Genomic DNA, 24723 nt, shown 5'->3' on the forward strand with positions numbered 1-24723 from the left:
CGGGCTCTAGAGCACAGGCTCAGTAGTTGTGGCTCGCGGGCTCTAGAGCACAGGCTCAGTAGTTGTGGCGCATGGACTTAGTTGCTCTGCAACAAGTGGGATCTTCCTGGACCAGGACTCGAACCCATGTTCCCTGCATTGGCAGGAGGATTCTCAACCACTCTGCCACCAGGGAAGCCCCTAAATGCTTTTACTTAACTGTCATATTTGGTGCTGTGATTTTAAACTGCCGTTTACTAAGAGGTTGCTATGTATACCAGGCATTCTGGTAAGCACTTTATATGTTTATCATACTTATTCTTCATAGACAGCTTACGCTGTGAGTTCTGTTATCAGCTCTGTTTTATAGATGAGGAAACTGAGGCTTGGTGATTTTTTTGCCCAAGGTCATAGAACTTTAGGTAGTAGAATCGGAATTTGTACCCAGGTTGGTCTGACTTGGCAAGCCTCAGGTCTTAACCATATGATGGTTATATATAATAAGATGAAGAAAGGCATTTAGGGATTTGGCCAGCTCAGTTATATACTTGCAAATTAAAAAGAAGTAAGTGGACTGTAAAAAGGCGTGTGTGTTTAGATGGGTTGTCATCTAAAGGCTACAGATGAATGGGTAACACAGTCTTAATACCATTCTAATGCATGTCAGCTTAGTGTGTGGTTATTTTTATTTTGATAAATTATAGGGAAGGTATGGAAACATAATATCTTAAGACTTCCAAGTACATTGCTTTGCCCTATCTTTTCACATTTCCTGCTTGTTTGTATGAACCATAGCAGTCATGTATTTTGGCATCTCTGTTGTATGTATACCTGATTTGGCCTGTCAGTAGAAACAGCTAAGCAGGGAATGTCCCTTTGGAGTTCCAGAGGAAATTGTTGTGTAAGCTCTGTAAGCTGGTTTTGTTTACTGTTATTGCAAGGGCATAAGAGGTAGAGGCAGTTTGGGTAAGCTCTGCTTGCATTTACATGTTTCTGAATTTCCTGAGGCTTTAGATTGGGTGGATTTAGGTGGGAGTGGGAGGGAGATATGTTCAGTACAAATTCACTGGATTAATTTCCCACAGAAACGATATGTTGTGCACAGAACCAGGTCTTTAAAGCTGTTTGACACTTATGGCTGAACTGTATATAAGAACTGAAATGTTAATAATTACCACTTTAAAAGAAATTGGGCTGTAGTTCTTTGCACTAATATGTAAGTTAACCGTTGCTTTTACTGAGCTATTTAATTATGTTGAAGTTGGATATACTAAGGACATGATTTTTTTAAGCCATTCATAATTATGAAGACCCATTTAGTCCTTCACGTAAAAAATCTAATCTTTTGATACTAACTAGGTGACTTTCCAGAAATATAAGAGTATTGTTCGGTTTGTAAACTCATCTATTAGACTCTTGTGAATATTTTAAGTGCATTAGGGATACATGGTATTTTATCTGTTTTTGCTGTCTAGTTAAATAAACATTAAAAAGTCAGACACTTTAGATAAAATATATGTAAACCTTTTAGAAAGAAAACATCTTTCCCCAGTTTAGGATTTATTTTTGCATATTATACTAGCAGGTGAGCTTTCCTCACCTTGGTTTTTAGCAACCTCTGTTAAGTGGGTAGCAGAGTTTTTGGGCCAGCTGGTTAAGCAGCTGTTTATTTGGAGTGGTATAGTTTTGTCTCTGGGCTACTCACTGCCAACAGAATGTTTCCAACTTGGTAATTTAGCTGCCTCTGCTCTACCATATATCACCAGGCTTCGTCTAGGGTGGAGCAGGGGAGATGGTAAAGTACTGTACCTATTAAGATTTGCTGAGTGGGCTTCCCTGGTGGCGCAGTGGTTGGGAGTCCGCCTGCCGATGCAGGGGACATGGGTTCGTGCCCCGGTCCGCGAGGATCCCACATGCCGCGGAGCGGCTGGGCCTGTGAACCGTGGCTGCTGGGCCTGCGTGTCCGGAGCCTGCGCTCCACAACGGGAGAGGCCACAGCAGTGAGAGGCCCTCGTACCGCAAGAAAAAAAAAAAAAAAAGATTTGCTGACTATTGGATGTAGGATGTGAGCAACAGGAAGAATGGTGGTGTTGTTAACAGAGGTAGTCAAGTATATTTATATGTTAATCTGTGTAGCCAGTATCTTAACAGAAGAAAATTTTCATTGACAATTTAATTAGTACTTCATTTTAGATTTTCCAATCCTGAGTCTTCTGAATTCTTATATTTAAAGGATACCATGTAACATTTTTTATTGAGAGAAAAATGAACTTTTATTGTGTTAAGCTACTGAGATCTTGAGGTTCATTATAGCAGCTAGCATTACTACCCTAACTAATACAGAAATGGATTTTTCATCAAGGTAAAAAATACTGTTAGGGGCTTCCCTGGTGGCGCAGTGGTTGAGAGTCCGCCTGCCGATGCAGGGGACACGGGTTCATGCCCTGGTCCGGGAAGATCCCACATGCCGCGGAGCAGCTGGGCCCGTGAGCCATGGCTGCTGAGCCAGCGCATCCGGAGCCTGTGCTCCGCAACGGGAGAGGCCACAACAGTGAGAGGCCCGCGTACCGCAAAAAAATATAAAATAAAATACTGTTAGTAGGTCTGGATAAATAAAATTGTGTCACTTTTACAAGTTAAACTGAATTTGAATTTAGATCTCAAAATCTGTTATTTTCCTAATATTGTAGATTATAATCCAAACCACTTGAAAATTCAGTTGATTATTGTGTGGTTTGTTATCATGTCTAACCACTGGTTTTCCAGATATTTAAATTAAATTCACTGATATTTAAACTGAATTTTTTCACTAATTTTTTTAGTAGAAAAAATTTCAAATTTTCTTACTTAATTTATGCACATGAAAACTTTTTCTCTGTTTTCACCCAAAGTAAAATTAAAGAATTCTTTTTCCTTTTACTTCTGATTATCTGAAGATATTTGAATATTCAATTTAAAGCAACAATTTTTAAAATTAAGGTATAATTCACATACTATAAAGTTTACCCTTTAATGTGTACAACTCAGTGGTTTTTAGTAGTTCACAAATTTGTACAATCATCACCACTGTCTAATTCCAGAACATTTTTATCACCCCATACTCATTAGCAGTCACTCCCCATTCTCTGTCCCCCAGTCCTTGGTAACCAGTGATCTACTTTTCGTCTATATGTATTCACCTATTCTGAAAATTTCACATAAATCTTACTGTAATATATATGGTCTTTTATGTCTGGCTTCTTTCACTTAGCATAATGTTTACAAGGTTCATTCGTGTTATAACATGTATCAGTTCGTCATTACTTTTTATGGCCCAATAATATTCCATTATATGTAAATGTCACATTTTGTTTATCCGTTCATCAAAGCATATGAGTTGTTTCGACTATTTGGCTATTATGAATAATGCTGCTGTGCACATTCCTTTACAGGTTTTTGTGTGGATTTGTTGTTTTCAGTTCTCTTTGGTATATACCTAGGAATGGAATTGGATGTATACTGAGTCATATGGTGGCTTTCTGAGGAACTCCCAAGCTTTTCCAGAGGCTGTTCCATTTTACATTCCCACCAGCAATGTATGAGAGTTCTACTTTCTTCACATCCTCATCCACACTTGTTTTTGCTTCATGTATTTTCGGGGAGTACCATGTAATTTTGTTATATTCTGCTTTTTTGAAAATTGATGTCCCCTTGCTGTGAAAAGATATAAGTTTACTTGAAGTTGACTATTAATTTAGAGTAAAGTTAATACTAAGATACTAACATATGATTGCTCCTTCAATAGTATAATAATATGCTAATATCAGTACCATTTGCAGAAATGAACCAAATGAATTTAGCACCAGCAAGTGTTTTAAACTAGTATTGTGGTTCACAGACTAAATACTTCATTTCCATTCTTAATGATTACATGTAAAATAACTGATATAATGAACTTCAAGTAAGTGTGTCTTCCAAATCTGTGTAAGCCCTTTTGGACTCATAACACTTCATTTAATAAATTGGCATTTAGCATCTACTCTGCAGGACACAGTGCTAGGCTCCGGGAGTAAGGGGATGAGCTAGACAGATATGGACCCTCGTTTATTCTTGGCACTCATATACCACTTAGGGAAATAAACGTGCAGGTAATTACAGATTATGGCTTGTGTTATGAAGGAAACTAACCGGGTGTGTGAAAGGAAATACTCTACTTTAAATTTGTAAATCAGATAAGACCTCTCTGAGGAGGTCACTTTAAAGCTAAGACCCAAAAGATGGTTAAGAGCTAGCCCTGCGAGAGCTGGGAGAGACTGTTGCAGGTAGGATGTCTGAGTTGGGGAGGAACTTGGCATATTTGGGGATCTAAGTGAATGCCAGTTTGGCTAGTGAGTGAGGAGGAAAGATTATGATCAGAGGAGGTTGGAAAGAGAGAGAAACCAGATCTGCTGGGACCATCTGGTTATGGTGTGGAATTAGAATTCAATCCAGAGTGGTAGGAATCCATTAGAGAGTCACAGGAGTGATTCACATTTTTAAAAGATCACTCTATTTACTGACTGTAGAACACAGTGTGAAGACCAGTTAAGAAGCTATTACAGAAGTTCAGGAAAGGTGGTGTTAGGTTAGGGTAATGGCAATAGAGATGGAAAGAAATGGACTGAGAGGGACTTCTGGAGATAGAGTCCGTAAGATTTGCTGGTGGTTAGATATGTTAGACAAGGTGAGAGAAAAATTGAGGATAATGCCCAGATTTTTGGCTTAAACAACTGGTGGCAAGTTGTTACGGAATAGGGAACAAGCAAGAGGAAAGATCTGGGTAACCAAGAATTGAGAACCACTGTAGATGTTTTGATATTGAGTTGCCTATTAAGATATCTGAAGGTGGAGATTCCCTGGTGGTCCAATGGTTAAGACTACGTGTTTCCACTGCAAGGGGCCTGGGTATGATCCCCGGTCCAAGAACTAAGATCCCGCATGCTGCCTGGCGCGGCCGAAAAAAAAAAAAGATATTTGAAAGTGTAAGATATCTAACAAGCAGTTGGATATCTGGATCTGGGTCTGAGAGGGAGCGAAAGGCCTTGGATAGAAAAGCAAATTTGCATCTTAGCTGAAGAAGCTTCCTTAAATTCTAGAATTGGATGGAAAAGTTAGCAAAAGACACTGGAGAGGGACAGTGGCTAAAGATATGAATGAAATGTACAAATGCCTCTTAATGGATTTTCTAAACCTTGATTGCTCTTCCAGAGGTGCAAATGGTGAATGCTGTGGTCTTTTCTTCTTGCAAACCTTTTGCAGGGTGCTGTTGGTCATGCTGTTTCCTCATCCTGCTGAGGGACTTGCTTAGCCATTGCCCAGCTTTTCTGTTGAGTGGGTATAGGCTTTAAAAAACTAGGACATGGGGAAAAGGGATTATCAGCCTCTGGGCTTGTAGTAGTGCTATTTCAATTGGCTATATTTTGGGTTAAATAGATTATGTGCTATTAGGTTTAAAGGTTTGATGAGTATTTGTATTTCTGAAACTGGGATTCATAGTTTTAGGACTAGGAATTTTCAAAATCTTTAATTTTTTTTTAAATTTATTTTTTTATACAGCAGGCTCTTATTAGTCATCCATTATATACACATCAGTGTATACATGTCAATCCCAATCTCCCAGTTCATCACACCACCCCTGCCACTTTCCCCCCTTGGTGTCCATACATTTGTTCTCTACATCTGTGTCTCTGTTTCTGCCCTGCAAACCGGTTCATCTGTACCATTTTTCTAGGTTCCACATATATGTGTTAATATACAATATTCGTTTTTCTCTTTCTGACTTACTTCACTCTGTATGACAGTCTCTAGATCCATCCACGTCTCTACAAATGACCTAATTTCGTTCCATTTTATGGCTGAGTAATATTCCATTGAATAATGTACCACATCTTCATTATCCATTCGTCTGTCGATGGGCATTTAGGTTGCTTCCATGACCTGGCTATTGTAAATAGTGCTGCAGTGAACACTGGGGTGCATGTGTCTTTTTGAATTATGGTTTTCTCTGGGTATATGCCCAGTAGTGGGATTGCTGGGTCATATGGTAGTTCTAGTTGTAGTTTTTTAAGGAACCTCCATACTATTCTCCATAGTGGCTGCATCAATTTACATTCCTGCCAACAGTGCAAGAGGGTTCCCTTTTCTCCACACCCCCTCCAGCATTTGTTGTTTGTAGATTTTCTGAGGATGCCCATTCTAACTGGTGTGAGGTGATACCTCACTGTAGTTTTTTTTTTTTTTTTTTTTTTTAAATATGGAACACTTCACGAATTTGCGTGTCATCCTTGCGCAGGGGCCATGCTAATCTTCTCTGTATCGTTCCAATTTTAGTATATGTGCTGCCGAAGCGAGCACCTCACTGTAGTTTTGATTTGCTTTTCTCTAATAATTAGTGATGTTGAGCAGCTATTCATGTGCTTCTTGGCCATCTGTATGGCTTCTTTGGAGAAATGTGTATTTAGGTAGGTCTTTTGCCCATTTTTTGATTGGTTTGTTTGTTTTTTTAACACTGAGCTGCATGAACTGTTTATATATTTTGGAGATTAATCCTTTGTCCGTTGATTCATTTGCAAATATTTTCTCCCATTCTGAGGGCTGTCTTTTCCTCTTGTTTGTAGTTTCCTTGGCTTTGCAAAAGCTTTTAAGTTGCATAAGGTCCCATTTGTTTATTTTTGTTTTTATTTCCATCACTCTAGAGGGTGGATCAAGAAAGATCTTGCTGTGATTTATGTCAGAGTGTTCTTCCTATGTTATCCTCTAAGAGTTTTAGAGTGTCCTGTCTTACATTTAGGTCTCTAATCCATTTTGAGTTTATTTTTGTGTATGGTGTTAGGGAGTGTTCTAATTTCATTCTTTTACATATAGCAGTCCAGCTTTCCCAGCACCGCTTATTGAAGTGACTGTCTTTTCTCCATTGTATATCCTTGCCTCTTTTGTCATAGATTAGTTGACCTTAGGTGCATGGGTTTATCTCTGGGCTTTCTATCCTGTTCCATTGACCTACATTTCTTTTTTTGTGCCAGTACCATACTGTCTTGATTACTGTAGCTTTGTAGTATACTCTGAAGTCAGGGAGTCTGATTCCTCCAGCTACGTTTTTTTCCCTCAAGACTGCTTTGGCTATTCGGGGTCTTTTGTGACTCCATACAAATTTTAAGACTTTTTGTTCTAGTTCTGTAAAAATGCCATTGGTAATTAGATAGGGATTGCATTGAATCTGTAGATTGCTTTGAGTAGTAGAGTCATTTTCACAATATTGATTCTTCCAATCCAAGAACATGGTATATCTCTCCATCTGTTTGCATCATCTTCAATTTCTTTCATCAGTGTCTTATAGTTTTCTACATATAGGTCTTTTGTCTCCTTAGGTAGGTTTATTCCTAGGTATTTTATTGTTTTTGTTGCAGTGGTAAATGGGAGTGTATCCTTAATTTCTCTTTCAGATTTTTCGTCATTAGTGTATAGGAATGCAAGAGATTTGTGTGCATTAATTTTGTATCCTGCAACTTTACCAAATTCATTGATCAGCTCTAGTAGTTTTCTGGTGTCATCCTTAGGATTCTCTATGTATAGTATCATGTCATCTGCAAACACTGACAGTTTTTCTTCTTTTCCAATTTGTATTCCTTTTATTTCTTTTTCTTATCTGATTGCCGTGGCTAGGACTTCCAAAACTATGTTGAATAAGTGGCAAGAGTGGACATCCTTGTCTTGTTCCTGATCTTAGAGGAAATGCTTTCAGTTTTTCACCATTGAAAATGATGTTGGCAGTGGGTTGGTTGTATATGGCCTTTATTATGTTGAAGTAGGTTCCCTCTGTGCCCACTTTCTGGAGAGTTTTTATCATAAATGGGTGTTGAATTTTGTCAAAAGCTTTTTCTGCATCCATTGAGATGATCATATGGTTTTTCTTCTTCATTTTGTTAATATGGTGTATCACATTGATTGATTTGCATATATTGAAGAATCCTTGCATCCCTGGCACAAATCCTACTTGATCATGGTGTATGATCTTTTTAATGTGTGTTGAATTCTGTTTGCTAGTATTTTGTTGAGGATTTTTGATTCTATATTCATCAGTGATATTGGTCTGTAATTTTCTTTTTTGAGGTATCTTTGTCTGGTTTTGGTATCAGGGTGATAGTGACCTCACAGAATGAGTTTGGGAGTGTTCCTTCCTTTGCAATTTTTTGGAAGAGTTTGAGAAGGATGGGTGTTAACTCTTCTCTAAATGTTTGATAGAATTCACCTGTGAAGCTATCTGGTCCTGGACTTTTGTTTGTTGGAAGATTTTTAATCACAGTTTCAATTTCATTACTTGTGATTGGTCTGTTCATGTTTTCTATTTCTTCCTGGTTCAGTCTCAGAAGGTTATACCTTTCTAAGAATTTGTTCATTTCTTCCAGGTTGTCCATTTTATTGGCATAGAGTTGCTTGTAGTAGTCTCTTAGAATGCTTTGTATTTCTGCAGTGTCCATTGTAACTCTTCCTTTTTCATTTCTAATTTTATTGATTTGAGTCCTCTCCCTCTTTTTCTTGGTGAGACTGTCTAAAGGTTTATCAATTTTGTTTATCTACTCAAAGAACCAGCTTCTAGTTTTATTGATCTTTGATCTTTGCTCTTATTTTTTGGTTTCTATTTCATTTATTTCTGCTCTGATCTTTATGATTTCTTTCTTTCTACTAACTGTGGGTTTTGTTTGTTCTTTCTCTAGTTCCTTTAGGTGTAAGGTTAGATTGTTTATTTGAGATTTTTCTTGTTTCTTGATGTAGGCTTGTTGCTCTAAACTTCCCTCTTACAACTGCTTTTGCTGCATCCCATAGGTTTTGGATTGTCATGTTTTCGTTGTCATTTGTCTCTAGGTATTTTTTGGTTTCCTCTTTGATTTCTTCAGTGATTTCTTGGTTATTTAGTAACGTACTGTTTAGCCTCTACGTGTTTGTGTTTTTTACGTTTGTTTCTCCTGTAATTGATGTCTAATCTCATAGCGTGTGGTCGGTAAAGATGCTTGATATGATTTCAGTTTTCTTAAATTTACCGAGGCTTAATTTGTGACCCAAGATGTGTTCTATCTTGGAGAATGCTCCATGTGCACTTGAGAAGAAAGTGTAATCTGTTGTGTTTTGATGGAATGTCCTATAAATATCAATTAAATCTGTCTGGTCTGTTGTGTCATTTAAAGCTTGTGTTTTCTTAGTAATTTTCAGTTTAACTGATCTGTCCATTGGTTTTAAGTGAGGTGTTAAAAGTCCCCCACTATTATTGTGTTACTGTCGATTTCCTCTTTTATAGCTGTTAGCAGTTGCCTTATGTATTGAGGTGCTCCTATGTTGGGTGCATATATATTTGTTATATCTTCTTCTTGGATTGATCCCTTGATCATTATATAGTGTCCTTCCTTGTCTCTTGTAACATTCTTTTTTCTAAAGTCTATTTTACCTGATAGGAGTATTGCCACTCCAGCTTTCTTTTGATTTCCATTTGCATGGAATATCTTTTTCCATCCCCTCACTTTCAATCTGTATGTGTCCCTAGGTCTGAAGTCGGTCTCTTGTAGACAGCTTATATATGGGTCTTGTTTTTGTATCCATTCAGCGAGACTGTGTCTTTTGGTTGGAGCATTTAATCCATTCACATTTAAGGTAATTATCGATATATATGTTCCTATTACCATTTTCTTAATTGTTATGGGTTTGTTTTTGTAGGTCGTTTTCTTCTCTTGTGTTTCCCACTTAGAGAAGTTCCTTTAGCATTTGTTGTAGAGCTGGTTTGGTGGTGCTGAATTCTCTTAGCTTTTGCTTGTCAGTAAAGCTGTTGATTTCTCTGTTGACTGAATGAGATCCTTGCCGGTAGAGTGTTGTTGGTTGTAGGTTCTTCCCTTTCATCACTTTAAATATACTGTGCCACTCCCTTCCGGCTTGTAGAGTTTCTGCTGAGAAATAAGCTGTTAACCTTATGGGAGTTCCCTTGATGTTATTTGTCATTTTTCCCTTGTTGCTTTCAGTAATTTTTCTTTGTCTTTAATTTTTGTCAATTTGATTACTGTGTGTCTCAGCGTGTTTCTCCTTGGGTTTATCCTGCCTGGGACTCTCAGTGCTTCCTGAATTTGGCTGGCTATTTCCATTCCCATGTTAGGGAAGTTTTCGACTATAATCTCTTCAGATATTTTATCGCGTCCTTTCTCTTTCTCTTCTCCTTCTGGGACCCCTCTAATGTGAATGTTCTTGCGTTTAATGTAGTCCCAGAGGTCTCATAGGCTTTCTTCATTTCTTTTTATTCTTTTTTCTTTATTCTGTTCCATGGCAGTGAATTCCACCATTCTGTCTTCCAGGTCACTCATCCGTTCTTCCGCCTCAGTTATTCTGCTATTGATTCCTTCGAGTGTATTTTTCATTTCAGTTATTGTATTGTTCATCTCTGTTTGTTTGTTCTTTAATTCTTCTAGGTCTTTGTTAAACATTTCTTGCATCTTCTGGTCTTTGCCTCCATTCTTTTCCTGAGGTCCTGGATCATCTTCACTATCATTACTCTGAATTCTTTTTCTGGAAGGTTGCCTATCTCCACTTCATTTAGTTGTTTTTCTGGGGTTTTGTCTTGTTCCTTCATCTTGTTCCTTCATCTTGTTCCTTCATCATTGGTACAAAGTCCTCTGCCTTTTCATTTTGTTTATATTTCTGTGCATGTGGTTTTGCTTCCACAGGCTGCAGAATTGTAGTTCTTCTTCTTTCTGCTGTCTGTCCTCTGGTGTCTGAGGCTATCTAAGAGGCTTATGCAAGCTTCCTGATGGGAGGGACTGGTGGTGGGTAGAGGTGATTGTTGCTTTGGTGGGCAGAGGTCAGTAAAACTTGTCTGTAAAGACAAGTAAAACTTGTCTGCTGATGGGTGGGGCTGGGTTCCCTCCCTGTTGGTTGTTTGGCTTGAGGCGACCCAGCCCTGGAGCCTTCCTGGCTCTTTGGTGGGGCTAATGGCAGACTCTGGGTGGGCTCACGCCAAGGAGTACTTCCCAGAACTTCTGCTGCCCATGTCCTTGTCTTCATGGCGAGCCACAGCCACCCCCACCTCTGCAGGAGACCCTCCTACACTAGCAGGTAGGTCTGGTTCTGTCTCCTCTGGGGTCACTGCCCCTTCCCCTGGGTCCCGATGCGCACACTATTTTGTGTGTGCCCTCCAAGAGTGGAGTCTTTGTTTCCCCCAGTCCTGTTAAGTCCTGCAATCAAATCCTCCTAGCCTTCAAAGTCTGATTCTGTAGGAATTCCTACCCCCATTGCCGGACCCTCAGCTTCGGAAGCCTGACATGGGACTCAGAACCTTCACTCCAGTGGGTGGACTTCTGTGTTTTAAGTGTTCTCCAGTCTGTGAGTCACCCACCCAGCAGTCACGGGGTTTGATTTTATTGTGGTTGCGCCCTTCCTACCATCTCATTGTGGCTTCTCCTTTGTCTTTGGATGTGGGGTGTCTTTTTTGGTGAGTTCCCAGTGTCTTCCTGTGGATGATTGTTCAGCAGTTAGTTGTGATTCCAGTGCTCTCGTAAGAGGGAGTGAGCATGCGTCCTTCTACTCTGCCATCCTGAACCAATCTCCAACATCTTTAATTTTATCTTGATGTAAAAATTATCAATATAAATAACAGGATGATTACTTTGTAGCTGACTCTCGTGAGATTTAGTACCTGCATTTTAAACTAAGTGATCATACTAAATATGTTTAATTTGTATGGTTAAGTTTTTCAAGCATGGGCTTCTGGAATCTGTGAGGTTGCTGACTGATGGTGATCTGTATTGTTTCTGTGAAAAAAAAATTGTTTTAAACTTACCTACTAAATAATTACGGGAGTAAACTGTCTAAGTTGATTGCCATTGTACTTAATTTATATATATATATATATATATATATTTGTCAATAGTCCAAAATAATGAGTGTTATAGCATATTTTTATGCCCCATGTTGTTTAAAAGTGATACTTGTGATAAAGTACATGATTAATTCCATTACCATTACAGTTTAATAGTAAAATGGAAGTTACCTATGTAGAAAGCAGGTAATATATATAGATTTCTTACATTTTGAAGCAGTAGTTGGTAAATACTTCTTTCATCTTAGCACCCAATACATCCTTTCACTAAAAATCTGAAGGTAAGTAACTTATGTTTTGGACATGGACTTCTTTTTACCAATGTCAAATTACTTTTCTCTCTGTTTAGAGAAGCTAAAATTAATTAAAAGCTTTCCTTTTGTTATTTATAAATGTCATTTTAAACTGATTTTTGAAAGCTCTTCAAACATGGATTAGGGCTTGCTTTTTTAGTCATTAAAACTGATAGTTATTGCAACTTTAACCAAACCTATTTAGTAGTGTCCTAATCATGTTCTTATACATAATGAAGATAGTCTGCTATTAGTCATACAACTTATCAATACTTTCACATAATCTCTCATTAGATCCTCAGGAAACAGCATGATGTAAGAGAAGCAGGTATTAGAGATTAGTATCACATGCTAATTGAATGTTTACTAGGTGTTCTGCCCTGTTCTTAGAGGTTTGTGTGCATTTTCAGTGTTGTGAAAATTCATCCCTGTGAAATAGGTACTATTATTGCCCTCACTTTTCAGTTAAGAAAACTGAGACACAGACAGGTGGTAGTGGGATCATGTACAAGTTTCTCAACATTTCTTCACCTATCTGCCATATTCTTCTCTAAGTCCAGCTCCTTCACATGAGATTCTACCCCTTAATAGCTACTCAAGGACATTGCTCTTGAAATTCTCTATTTTCCTCTCCTGCATCTGCAGTTTTTCCTTTCTACTGGATTATTCCTGTTGGCATACAAACATGTTTTTTTTCTCTTCTTAAAAAAACAAAAACATGAAACAGTAAAACAAACAAGACCCTCTTTGATTCCACTTCCCTTCTAGCTGTTGCTTTATTTCTTTCCTGTCTTTAGTGCACAACTCCTTATAAATTATGAATATTCACTGTATCTGTACTCCTCTCCTGTTCTCTTGAATCCATTCCACTTAAGTTTTTACCCTACTCTTCCACCAAGATTGCTTTTATGAAGATCACCAGGGAGCTCCATGTTCCAGGATATAGTGGGGGAATAGAGAAATAAGTAGAATAGTATGAAAGAAGGACACTATGATTAATAACAAAAGCCTGGAAACACTCAAATATCCATATTGTAAACTTTAGTATTTCTGTGTAATGGAGCATTATGCATCTGTCAAAAAGAATGGGGAAGAGATCTTTATACTGCTAAGGAGTAATCTCCAGGGCACAGTAAGTGAGAAAACAAGGTACAAAGGAGTATCTTGTACTATCTTTTATGTGAGAAAAGAAGGGAAATACAAGTGTATTTGTATTCAGGTTTGTTATGTTGTTAAAAAATGACAGAAGGGTAATTCAGAATTATAGAGAAAGAGGGTAGGGACAGAAGCTAAACCTCTTTGTACCTTGTTCTATAATTTTTACTTTGTTTCCATGTATGTTATATATAATTTTAAAAAGTTAAATAGAAAAAAATTCCTAAATGGTAACAAAACAGTTTAACAATGTCAGGATGGTGACAAAACTGTAAGAAGAATTATTCCAAGTAATTTCAAAACTGTATTTTGACTGCATATCCCTAATGGGATATATCTAAGGACGGAAAAAAGTGACAAGAAATCTTAAACCTCATCCAATATTGTTATTATTATTTGAGATTATACATAGTAGGATAAAGCATATAAATACTTTTGCTAATGGCATACGTTTGTTAATATCATTAGCACGAAAGATTTTCAGGGTGATAGAGATACAAATAAAAAACCATATACTGTTTAATTAAAATTGGAAATATGAATATATACTCAGGGTTTAAGTTTCTCTTTCTCAAAAATACATATTTTCTTGCTCTCCTCAATGAAGAATCTTAGAAATAATAGCAAGTAACAATAAGCACTCTTAGACCCCAGATTTTGTCTCTAGATGCCATTTCCCATTAAAAGGAATCAAGGCCCCTGGAACAGTGGCTGATTCCAGGCCTGGGGAAAGAAATGTGGAAGATGAACCTGGTGTGCCCGAAAGCAAGGAAGCTCTTAGAGGTCATGTCAAAGTGACATAGGATCCAACCTGAAGGGACTCCTACTGGCCAAAGATGGTGCAATTTGAGGATTAACAAAAACAACCAGGTGGCAGTACATTGAAAAACAAAATTCCACAAGCTCACAATGATACTTAAACCAAAACTTTTTGGTCACTTCTGGAGGTTGCTTGGGCACTCATTCTGAAAACTGATAAAGGGAATAAATTGAGCATTTTTGCTGTCTTTCTTGTGTAATCTAGGTAAGCAAATGGTCGATGAGGTAAAGTTCTTTTAGAAGAAGCACAGCTAATACAGAAAGAATTAGAGAATTAGAAAATATTTTCTACCCCTAATGAAATAATGGATCTAGGCAGTTGGATCTAGGTTGTTAATAAGGTGAATGTTTGATGGCAGACTTTATAAGGGATGAATTTGGCTGACAACATTTGAACCCACTGATCAAACTTAACATGACTAAAAGTAAGTCACTCAATCCAGTGTGCTAATAATATGATGCAACAGGAAGTTCTCTTGTCAAACAAAAAAGAACCTGAATTTAATCAACCCTCTAGATCTAACTTCATTATACAGAGAGTACAGGACATGCTGTACAATACCAGGAGGACATAGTCACCCAAATCCAGATTGCAACATGTTTTCTTCAACAAATAGCTAGGGAAAAATTTTAAAGAAGTGGAAGCTGTTAAAAAATTACAAGAGACATAAAAGCCCCATTCCATGTGTGAACCTTGTTTGTATTCTGATTTAGACAAACCATTCCTAAAAAGACATTTTTGAGCAAGTGGGAAAAATTGAGCTGTGCTGGATATCACATTATAAGGAATTAATATTTATTTTGTTGAATGTGGTAATATTGTGGGTAGTTGGAAAAAAAACTGTTACAGATACATTCTGTTTTTTACAGGCAAAAAGAAATATGTGGTATTTGCTTTAAAACTCTCTTCCTTGCCAAAAACAAAATGGGGGTAGGTGGGTAAATGAAACAGGAACAGCAGAATGTTGATAATTGTTGGAGCTGGATATTTGGGAATTCTTGAAGATGGTAAGGGGTTTCATTTTATTCTCTCCACTTTATGTATGTTTGAGAAGTTTCAAAGTAAAGTAAAAAAAATTCATAAGGAAAGAACTGATAATTTTTATACAGAATGATATGACAGAGAAGTATCTATTAAATGTTTGGGCTGGTGAAAGAATGATAGTTTATGATGACTGTAGTATTTATCAAAGAAACTTCTTTAGGTTGCAGCTGAAGTAATAAGTATATTTTGGAAACTTACAAAGCATTACATAATTCATTTGTCCAGGGATTAAGTCAGTCATTATCTACTTAGCATTTAATTTATGTTATATAATTTACTGTTTGTGCTCCACTCAATATTTATATGTATTGATTGAAGTTTCAAGACTTGTGATATGTATTTTTAAAAAAATCCTTTGTTGTATTTGGTTGTTAATATAAGAATTTTTATATGTGCATTTTAGGAATGGTACACTCAAAAATACTTCCAGGGGAAGCTAAATTATGCCTAAAAGCTAAGTATCTTGGAAGGACAACTATATCTTCCCTTGATCTTTGGTACCTAAGGACCCCTGAATCACAGATATTACTCAGTATGACTCTTTCTACCATGGTTATTTTTAATGTAAGACTTTTTTTTAGTAGCCATGTTGCATATGTAGTCTGTTTGAAGATTGTTATAGTTATTGCTTGGATTTGGCATGTTTAGTAATTGTTGATATAGCTAATATTTAACTGTTTTAATAGAATTCAACGAACATTTGCCTGTTCCTCAGTTATGAAATAGGAGGTCTTATGGGAACTCTACGTAAATGCTTTTATTTAAAATACTTAATACTTGTAGTGTGAGCACTTAGCAGATTTATTTTAAGTACAGAATAAGGCAGAGATAACCAGAACATATTTCCTATTTTGGGTTGCATATGGAGATGGCACTTGAATCTCCATGCACTTGAGTTGATTTTTCTTTAGTCTTGTGTTTTTGAAAAATGTACGAAGGTATTCATGAGAATGGCAGGAATAATAAAAACAAGAATAGTTACCTAAAGCTGTAACTAAATCCAAACGGCTTTGGAATTAAAACCAATAAATTGTCCTGCAAGATGTTAGTAAAGAGTAAACTAAATCTTATGTTTACTTTTGATTAAAAATACTGACAAACAATGCAAAGCAACACTGGTGACCTTGGAATTTTATCCCATTGTTGACTGTTAATAGAAAGTCAGCCACCTTCTCATTTAAAATCTTGAAGGTTTTTAATGACAGTCACACATGGATTGCATTATGGCTGAAAATACGAACTTCCGATTTACCTTGTTTTCCTCGTTTTAAAAATAATTTGGTAATTATCTGTATTTTATTATATCTACAGTAGATATGCTACCATATGCTGAACTTTTAATGTCTTAAGTGGAATTTGGAAAAACAAAATTCTTAATTATGTCAGTTTTCTGCTTATTTGTGCCTAAAGGGAGTTTTACTTTACCCATTGTAAGGCATCTTATTCCCAACCTTAAATTTGTATAATTAGAAAAAGTTGAATTCTTTTCTTTGTCCCATTTCTTAGTTGACAAAGGATCAGAGGTTGGTGTATTCTGGCAGACTGCTTCCCGATCACCTGCAGCTGAAAGACATTCTCAGAAAAGTAAGCTTTTCTACCACTATTTGATACCAGATACTCAGAGTGCTAGAGGAGATATGTTCTGAAGTTTTATTGATATCCAACCAGTTTAGTTTTTAGTTACTTAAGATCAACTCTTGGGTTTAGGTAACAGTTTTGTATATCCATCTGATAGCTAAATCTAAAATAGGATTATATATTTGTGTTCAGGGATTTGTTATCTTGTGTAAGAAAGCAGTACTGAGTTATCAGTAAACTGTGCAGGAGTAGAGTGCTCAAGTAGTGGTGAAGGATTTTCATTGGTAATAGTCTCCTCTCTTAAATACCCTTTTGACAAAACTACGTTTTAATACAAGTTAACTTCGGTTAGGAGTTTAATTTCAGGACAGAAAATAGAATGAAGCCCAGTTGGTCCATCAGTTAGCAAACTTTGAATGCTGGTACTCAGAGTTAAATATATTTGAATATAGTTTTTTTGACAGATTGAATGCTAGTTATTTTAATGGCAGCTTTTTAGCTCCTGTTTATTTGTGGAATTTATACTTTTAGAACTTTTCAAATGTTTGAGATTCTTTTTGCTTGTGAGTGTAGCAGAATTGAATATATAGCTGTTAATGTTTTGCTTTAGATCTTTGACCTAACTCAGTGTTTTCTGGATATCCCTAATCTCTCTATCCTCTCCTGTATGTTTATTGATCACCTGTGGGAAACTTTAAAAAATCTTACACTGGTATGTTCCTTCTGTTAGATAGTTGACATTTTAGTTTTGCCACTGTGACTTCTTGCTGTCATTTTCATTTTAATCACGTAGTTTCAGGTTGCCAAAGTGGTTTAATAACCTCTCTGTCTCCCTCGCTCTCTTTCCCTCTCAAAAATAGTGGAATTTGCAGCAGATTCACCCCCCCATTTCTTTTCTTAATAGACTTTTTTTTTTTTTTTTTGCGGTTCGCGGGCCTCTCACTGTTGCGGCCTCTCCTGTTGCGGAGCACAGGCTCCGGATGCACAGGCTCAGCGGCCATGGCTCATGGGCCTAGCCGCTCCGCGGCATGTGGGATCCTCCCGGACTGGGGCACGAGCCCGTGTCTCCTGCATCGGCAGACAGACTCTCAACCACTGCACCACCAGGGAAGCCCCTAGACTTTGTTTTTTAGAGTAGTTTTAGGTTCACAGCAAAATTGAGCAGAGGGTATAGAGATTTCCCATATACCTCCTGCCTCCACACATGCACAGCTACCCCCACTAACAACATCCACGTCAGAGTGGTATAGTAGTTACAGTTGATGCCTACATTGACATCATTATCACCCCAAACCCATAGTTTCCATTAGGGTTCACTCTTGGTGGTGTACATTCTGTAGATTTTAACAAATGTAAAATGACATGTATCCACCATTATAGTATTGTACGGAATATTTCACTACCCCCCAAATCCTCTGTGCTTCACCTCTTCATTCTTTCCCTGTCTTTATCCTTAAAAACCTTTTTGCTATATGCTCTTTGAAATATATATTTATTATTTTACCCAAGTATAGCTAGAGGCTGCATATGCATACATTTAAAAAGGCTTTTGCTGCCAGAAATCATTTTCAACCAGAAGACTTAAAAGAAGAATGCCTCAGGACTTCCCTGGTGGTCCAGTGGTTAAGACTCTGCGCTTCCGCTGCAGGGGGCATGGGTTCGATCCCTGGTCTGGGAACTAAGATCCCACATGCTTTTTTTCTTTTTTTTAAATTTTGGCTGCACCATGCTGCATGTGGGATCTTAGTTCCCCAACCAGGGATTGAACGCACGCCCCCTGCATTGGAAGGTGGAGTCTTAACCACTGGACTGCCAGGGAAGTCCCTTTTCTTTCTTTTTTAAAATTGCTGAGCCATCCTTTGTTCTTCTCTGCCCCCCTTTATTCTCTTTCCTTTCTCCATCTTATTTACTTGCTTTATGCCTAACTATAAATATACTCATGAAATCGCTAAGCTAAAATGCCAATTCTAATCATTTTTAGAACATTTTCCTTCAGTCGTAGTTGTAGATTTATGGCAACACATTTGGAATATTTACAGAATATAGTTCAAATATATGCTTTATGTCTGTGCATAAGTGTTATAGATAAAAACAGTTTTTGACTTAAAAAAATAAAACACTATTGCTAAAACTAAGACAAATGAGATTATAGTGAAGTTACTTGAGTTTCTTTATCGCTGTAAGGTCTCAAATAATGAAAACATTTCACTACTCAAAGTTTGTAGGCCTAAACTTCAGTGTGACTATCACAGTTCTGATATTAACATGCTAGATGTTTTTATACTGAAATAATAGATAGTGCTGACACAACTTTACAGCAGTGTTTGCTTCAAAACGGCTTGGTATACAAAATAATCATTTTTTTCATATAGCAATTCCTGAGTATTGAGACCATTTTCTAAGCATGGACAAAATATTGAATTCACAAGGGTCCTAATGACAGCAATTTATTACTAATAAAATGGCTGTGGTAGGAAGGAACTTAAGTTCTGAATTAAGTATTTCTGCTTAGCTACTGACATTTTTGAGCTGTGTATTTTCCAGTACTACTCTTTAAATGTAATCGTCTTTAATTTTAGCAAGATGAGTATCATATGGTTCATCTAGTATGTACTTCTCGGACTCCTCCCAGTTCTCCAAAATCCAGCACCAGTAGACAAAGTCATGAAGCATTGACATCCAGCAGCAATTCTGTGAGTTATTTTGGGCAGAGTAAATGTTGAAGTTTTCTGATTATCCTTTTTTGCCTTTAAAAACTAAGTGGAAAACAGAACAATTCGCTCTTGTGGGTTGTAAGACTGTGTTTTGAACAGCTCAAGTTAAGCATTTAAACTTCATTTTTAGAGATCCAATACACACTGTTATCCCCTGAAGCCTGTTCCCCATGAGTTATAATGTGCTATATGGCAGGTCAGTAATAGATCCAATCTTCAGGGGTTTAATTACTGAAATACTCAAAAAACAGAATTATGATATGGTTATATAATATAAACTCTAGGGCGAGTATTTCAGAAATATTTAAAGTATTTGATATAGTATATTTAATTAAGGTAGATTAAATTATTTAAACTTTAAGTTTGCTAAATCTTCTTGGTAGATTGCTTAGTCAAGAACTTTGTTTTTTAAAATGATTGCATTTGAGCCTATATTCCAACTGTGGGAGGAATAATTACTTAACCTACTCAGTTCTTTCAGACTTGAGTATTCATTTCTCCCTTCTTATTTTTCCATCTGCTTAAAACTGTTTTGGAAAATTTAAAAACTAGTTGAACTTTTCAACTTAGATATTGTCTACAAGTTTTAGAGACACCGTCTCAAATCTTTTATATTAAATTATTTTTGGTTTCCCGTAAAAGCTTTATGTGACACTTTTGGAGGTGAAAGAAAAGGACTGGATGAGTGGAAGCTTGCTTAAAACTTCCTGGGCAGGGAGCTTTTGTACTGCTAAGTGTACTTTCCTTCTTGCCAAGAATCTAGCCAAAACTTTAAGGAGGGGATGAATGGCATGGGTGATATAGATACTGCCAGTTAACTGCTTCTTTAAGAAACTACATCTTCTAGTTGCTGTATTTAATTAGCATAGCCTCAATAGTATTTTCTAGTACCAGCCATGGGAGTTTAGCTTACATTAAATTGAGATATGTTTTGTCAATAAACCTAAGGGTCTTTCTATGTTTCCTACCTTGCATAAGAAGGGACAAAACCCTGGCATTGGCATAGAGTTCTGTGTATAGTCTTTGGACACAGTTGTGTTGCTCCTCTTTTTGTTGACAAAGAACCTTCTCACTTTTCTAGTGGTTCCTCGTTCATGATTTCATGTCATTAGTATATATATTCAGTTTTTTTAAGGTGTGTTATAAAAAGTATCAAAGGAGAATTAAGTTGAATTCCTCTTAATTTTTTATGGCAGATAAATTTCAGTGGGACTTGAAAATGTCTTAAAAATCTGTTCATGAAAGAGTTATCCAATAAGGCCAGAAGTAATTAGTTCTAGAGAAATTAGGCTGTGCTGCCAAATGGCTAGGCCTTTCTTCTATTAATTTTTTAATGAACACCATATTTTGATGGTCCCTTTAACAAGAAATCATGCCAAAAAAGAACACTTTCCAGGTCATGTGCCTAACAATCAGGCTCCCTAGTAAGGTTTTTGGTGTCTGTGTGGTGTGGAATAACATCTTAAAGCTTTTGTTAGTTTTGCAAAAGACCAGTGTGTCCTTGGGCCATTTCACATGGCAGGACTAAGGAAGGTAGAGAGGCAAAAAGACATGCTGTAAATAGGAAGGCAGTACAGGTAAATGCAATTTTAGTGAACTTGGAAGGATGTTGAAATTATTTTGTACCCAGCTTTTTAAAGTGGGGAATTTATATAAAATGTAATTGTGTTTTAAATTTACATAAAACACTTGACAAACTATTTTCAAGCAGTAGCAAATTGAGGTGGTCTTCAAGAGATTATATTGTTTGAGGTTATTGAATCTGTGAGTTACTGACATCACTGAAGCATGAGAATTTTAAAATCCTGTTTGGTATTTTGTTCATGTTGTAATAAAACAATATTTGTTGGTGGTATCTATAAACTAACAGAATTTTACAACTGAAAGAAATCTTGAAAATCTAGTTCAATCTCATTTTTTATAGGAAAGCTGAGACTCAGGGGTTAAGTGAATTTTAAGGTTATGTTCCTTGTTAATGTCAGAGATAACACAAAATTCTAGCATGTTCCTCAATATTTTAAACGAGTATACTACTAATAGCATGTTATACAGTAGCTGTTATACAGTAGTAGTTCATATGAACTGTTTAAGTGACACAGTTATGAGTACCATTTATCAAACACTTCCTATGTGTTAAGCATCATGAAAAGAGCTTTGTATGAATTTAATTTTCACAAATTTTGTATGCTATTTTTTTGTATATAATTACTACTCAGCCCTTTATAGTTGAGAAATGGACTAATGTGTAATTAAATGATTTTGATTTTCTAAACTCTTCAGTCTCATAAGAATTAAAATATCTACCTATTAAGCTGGGCACAGGAGTCAAATCAGTACATTTCTAAAATTCACTCTTTGCAGAGGGATTTCATAAGTACATTTTTAGCAATGTGTCTATAATATTGTGATTGTAATGAATTAAATCTCCTTGAAAAAATAATTACATTTTTGTTTGTAGAGTTCAGATCTGTCAGGATCATCAACTCCATCATCCAGTCAAGAAACCTTGTCTTTAGCTACCAGTTCGTCCTCAGAAGGATTGAGGCAACGAACCCTTCCACAAGCACAAACCGACCCAGCACAGAGTCATCAGTTCCCATATGTAATGCAAGGGTGAGTGAAACTGATAGCTGTGGGCCTCTTAAAAATCTGTGACTCCAGACTTTCATGGTAGCCCCCTTCAGTAATCAAAGTACGTTTGAAATTTACTCATATACCTAATTATATGTTTTGAGAATTAGAGGGTTAGGTGGAGCAGTGCTTTGTTTTTTTTTTTTTTTTTTTTGGGCTGTCTCACACGGTTTGTGGGATTTTAGTTCACTGATCAGGAACTAAACCCCGGGCCCTCTGCAGTGAGAGCATGGAGTCCTAACCACTGGACTGCCAGGGAATTCCCAGGAGCAGTGCTTTTTTTTTTTAAGTGAATGGTGTTTTGTTTTTTAATTTATTTATTTTATTTTTGGCTGTGCTGGGTCTTTGTTGCTGCACGTGGGCTTTTCTCTAGTTTAGGCTAGCGGGTGCTACTCTTCGTTGCAGTGCACGGGCTTCTCATTGCGGTGGCTTCTCTTTTTGTGGAGCACGGACTCTAGGCGTGAGGGCTCAGTAGTTGTGGCCCGCAGGCTCTAGAGTGCAGGCTTAGTAGATGTAGCGCACGGGCTTAGTTGTTCTGCGGCATGTGGGATCTTCCCGGACTCGGGCTCAAACCCATGTCCCCTGCGTTGGCAGGCAGATTCTTAACCACTGCACCACCAGGGAAGCCCAGGAGCAGTGCTTTTGAAAGCTGGTTGTACATTAGAATTGTCTAGGGCAGTACTTTTCAGTCTTTAATGTTAGTGCTAATCACCTGGGGATCTTATTAAGATGCTGGTTCTGATTCAGTAGGTCTTATGGGGCCTGAGATTCTGTATTTCCAGCAAGCTCCCCTGTGATGCTGATGCTTCTGATGCTTAGAACATACTTTGAATAACAAGGATCTAGGTAACTAAAATTTTTGTTTTTACTCAGTCTCACTATAGGTCTATGCAAATTAGTCTTCTGGGGAGCAGATGGGTGAATAAGAGTGTTCTTGGAAGAGTATAGGGCCCAGTAATATGCTTTTAAAAACTTCCACTGGTGTTTATGATCAGTAAGGTAACAACTGAGGTAGAATAAAACTGTGATGTATTATGAAGATATGCTAACCATTGCATGTTATCCAGAGTCTTTCTTGGAGGAGTTTACTCAAGAAGCTTGCTATGGCTACCTTATATCTAGCAATTACAGCAGGCCTCTTGGGTTAGGCAGTTTCAGGAGGGAATGCAGTCGACAGCCACAGCATATCTTTCAGACAGCTCAGAAAGGAGGATCTTGGAGAATACAGTTTAGACCTGGGTTATGTCTGAAACCAGAGTACTTTTGAAGTAAAGGAAACATGAATAATAGGTAACGATAGTTGTTTTGTGTTGCATATCATGCTGTGGGACTGCAGTGTGTGACAGTGCTCCAGATCCATGATGGTGAGGCTGGAAATAAGGAAATGGCTAGGACTCCTCAGAATGGTAGTAAGTGATATAACCAAGGAGTAGCCACTGATTGTTATGCCAAACAGGATGTAATAACATATAGGTACTTTCTACTTAGAACTTTAAACTTAATTCAATTCTTAATGCAGAAAAACAAAGCGGAGTATATAGCAAAATATTTAAAAGACTCATCTGTCTCATATTCTTGAGTTTTTCTTCTAAAAATAAGTGTTTAGATTAGGCTGATTGTAGACTTTTATGAAGCATCCTATGAAACTATCAATATTTTTGTTTTCAGAAAATGATTATTACAAAGCAAAATTTAGTTATTTATAAAAAACAGTGTTGTCACGGTTTACATTATAGAATAATGGCTTAAAATACTTTCTGTCTTATGACAGTGATTCCTTTCCTGTCTTTTTTGCAGAGTAAGACAGTTCAGTTCCTCTTAATTTATACAGAGTGATTTTACTAATATTTTACCAAATACGGTGGTAGTGATAGAAAGTGAGAAAATTATGGATATAATAAACCTGGAAGAATATGTAATGACATGTTAATAATAGTTATCTCTGCACAATAAGATTTTTAACTCTCTGCACAATAAGACTTTTAACTCTTTCTCATACTTACAGTGAATATATTTTGTAATAAACAAAATAAAGTATGTAAAGTTGCATATCTTCAGAATAAGACCATGGTTATCTTGGGAAAAGATTAATAATTTCTTTAGGCTGTTGAGAAAATCAACAAACTTTGGAGACAAAGGCATTTAGCTCTTAGAAGTATATAAAACAGATTAGAAAAATCTGAAATAGTGTTTATTTTGCTAAAAATGAGTATTAAGATGATAAGCAATAAAATCCTTAAAGATTTGAGCTTCACTTAGGGAATCTATTACTAGATGAATAATGTTTTAAATCAGGAGGGCAGTATAGCTTAGCGGATGTACAGATTCAGGAGCCAGCCTGCCTTGGTTTGAATCCTGGCCCTAACCACTGACTAACTTGGGCAAGTCTCTTCTCTACTTTGTTTCAGTTTGCTCATGATCTGGAGATAACGGTACTTATCATACAGGATTTCTGTGTGGATTAAGAGTTCATGTATGTAAAGTGTTTACTGATGTGTTAGCAGTTATTTATAAATTCATTCATATTTATAAATGAATGTTGTACATTCATTCAGCAAACAGATTTATAGTCATCTGTGAGTCTGATACACTGAACATTTGAATGAATGCCAGTGCTAGGTGCTGGAAAATGAATCTATA

The 24723-nt window shown here is 36.8% G+C and overlaps 1 protein-coding gene and 1 non-coding gene across 4 annotated transcripts in view; one reads left to right on the forward strand and one right to left on the reverse strand.

Annotated features, from left to right (window-relative positions):
- Positions 1-24723, forward strand: part of HERPUD2 (HERPUD family member 2) — a 42462-nt gene that overhangs the window by 6582 nt on the left and 11157 nt on the right. For 2 of the 3 annotated variants that reach the window (XM_030857531.2, XM_060305422.1), the window contains exons 2-5: positions 15564-15724; positions 16667-16744; positions 19318-19431; positions 21911-22065. In XM_030857531.2, coding sequence (XP_030713391.1) covers positions 15566-15724; positions 16667-16744; positions 19318-19431; positions 21911-22065 — 506 coding nt within the window. In that variant the 5' untranslated portion in view covers positions 15564-15565. The remainder of the gene's footprint in view (positions 1-15563; positions 15725-16666; positions 16745-19317; positions 19432-21910; positions 22066-24723) is intronic. The other variant, XM_030857532.3, reaches the window with a different exon arrangement.
- LOC115853944 (U6 spliceosomal RNA) lies at positions 6245-6351 on the reverse strand. The gene has a single exon (XR_004039789.1). It is a non-coding gene; the product is annotated as a U6 spliceosomal RNA (small nuclear RNA).

Source organism: Globicephala melas, chromosome 9 (assembly GCF_963455315.2).
Source record: "Globicephala melas chromosome 9, mGloMel1.2, whole genome shotgun sequence".
Lineage (NCBI taxonomy): Eukaryota > Metazoa > Chordata > Mammalia > Artiodactyla > Delphinidae > Globicephala > Globicephala melas.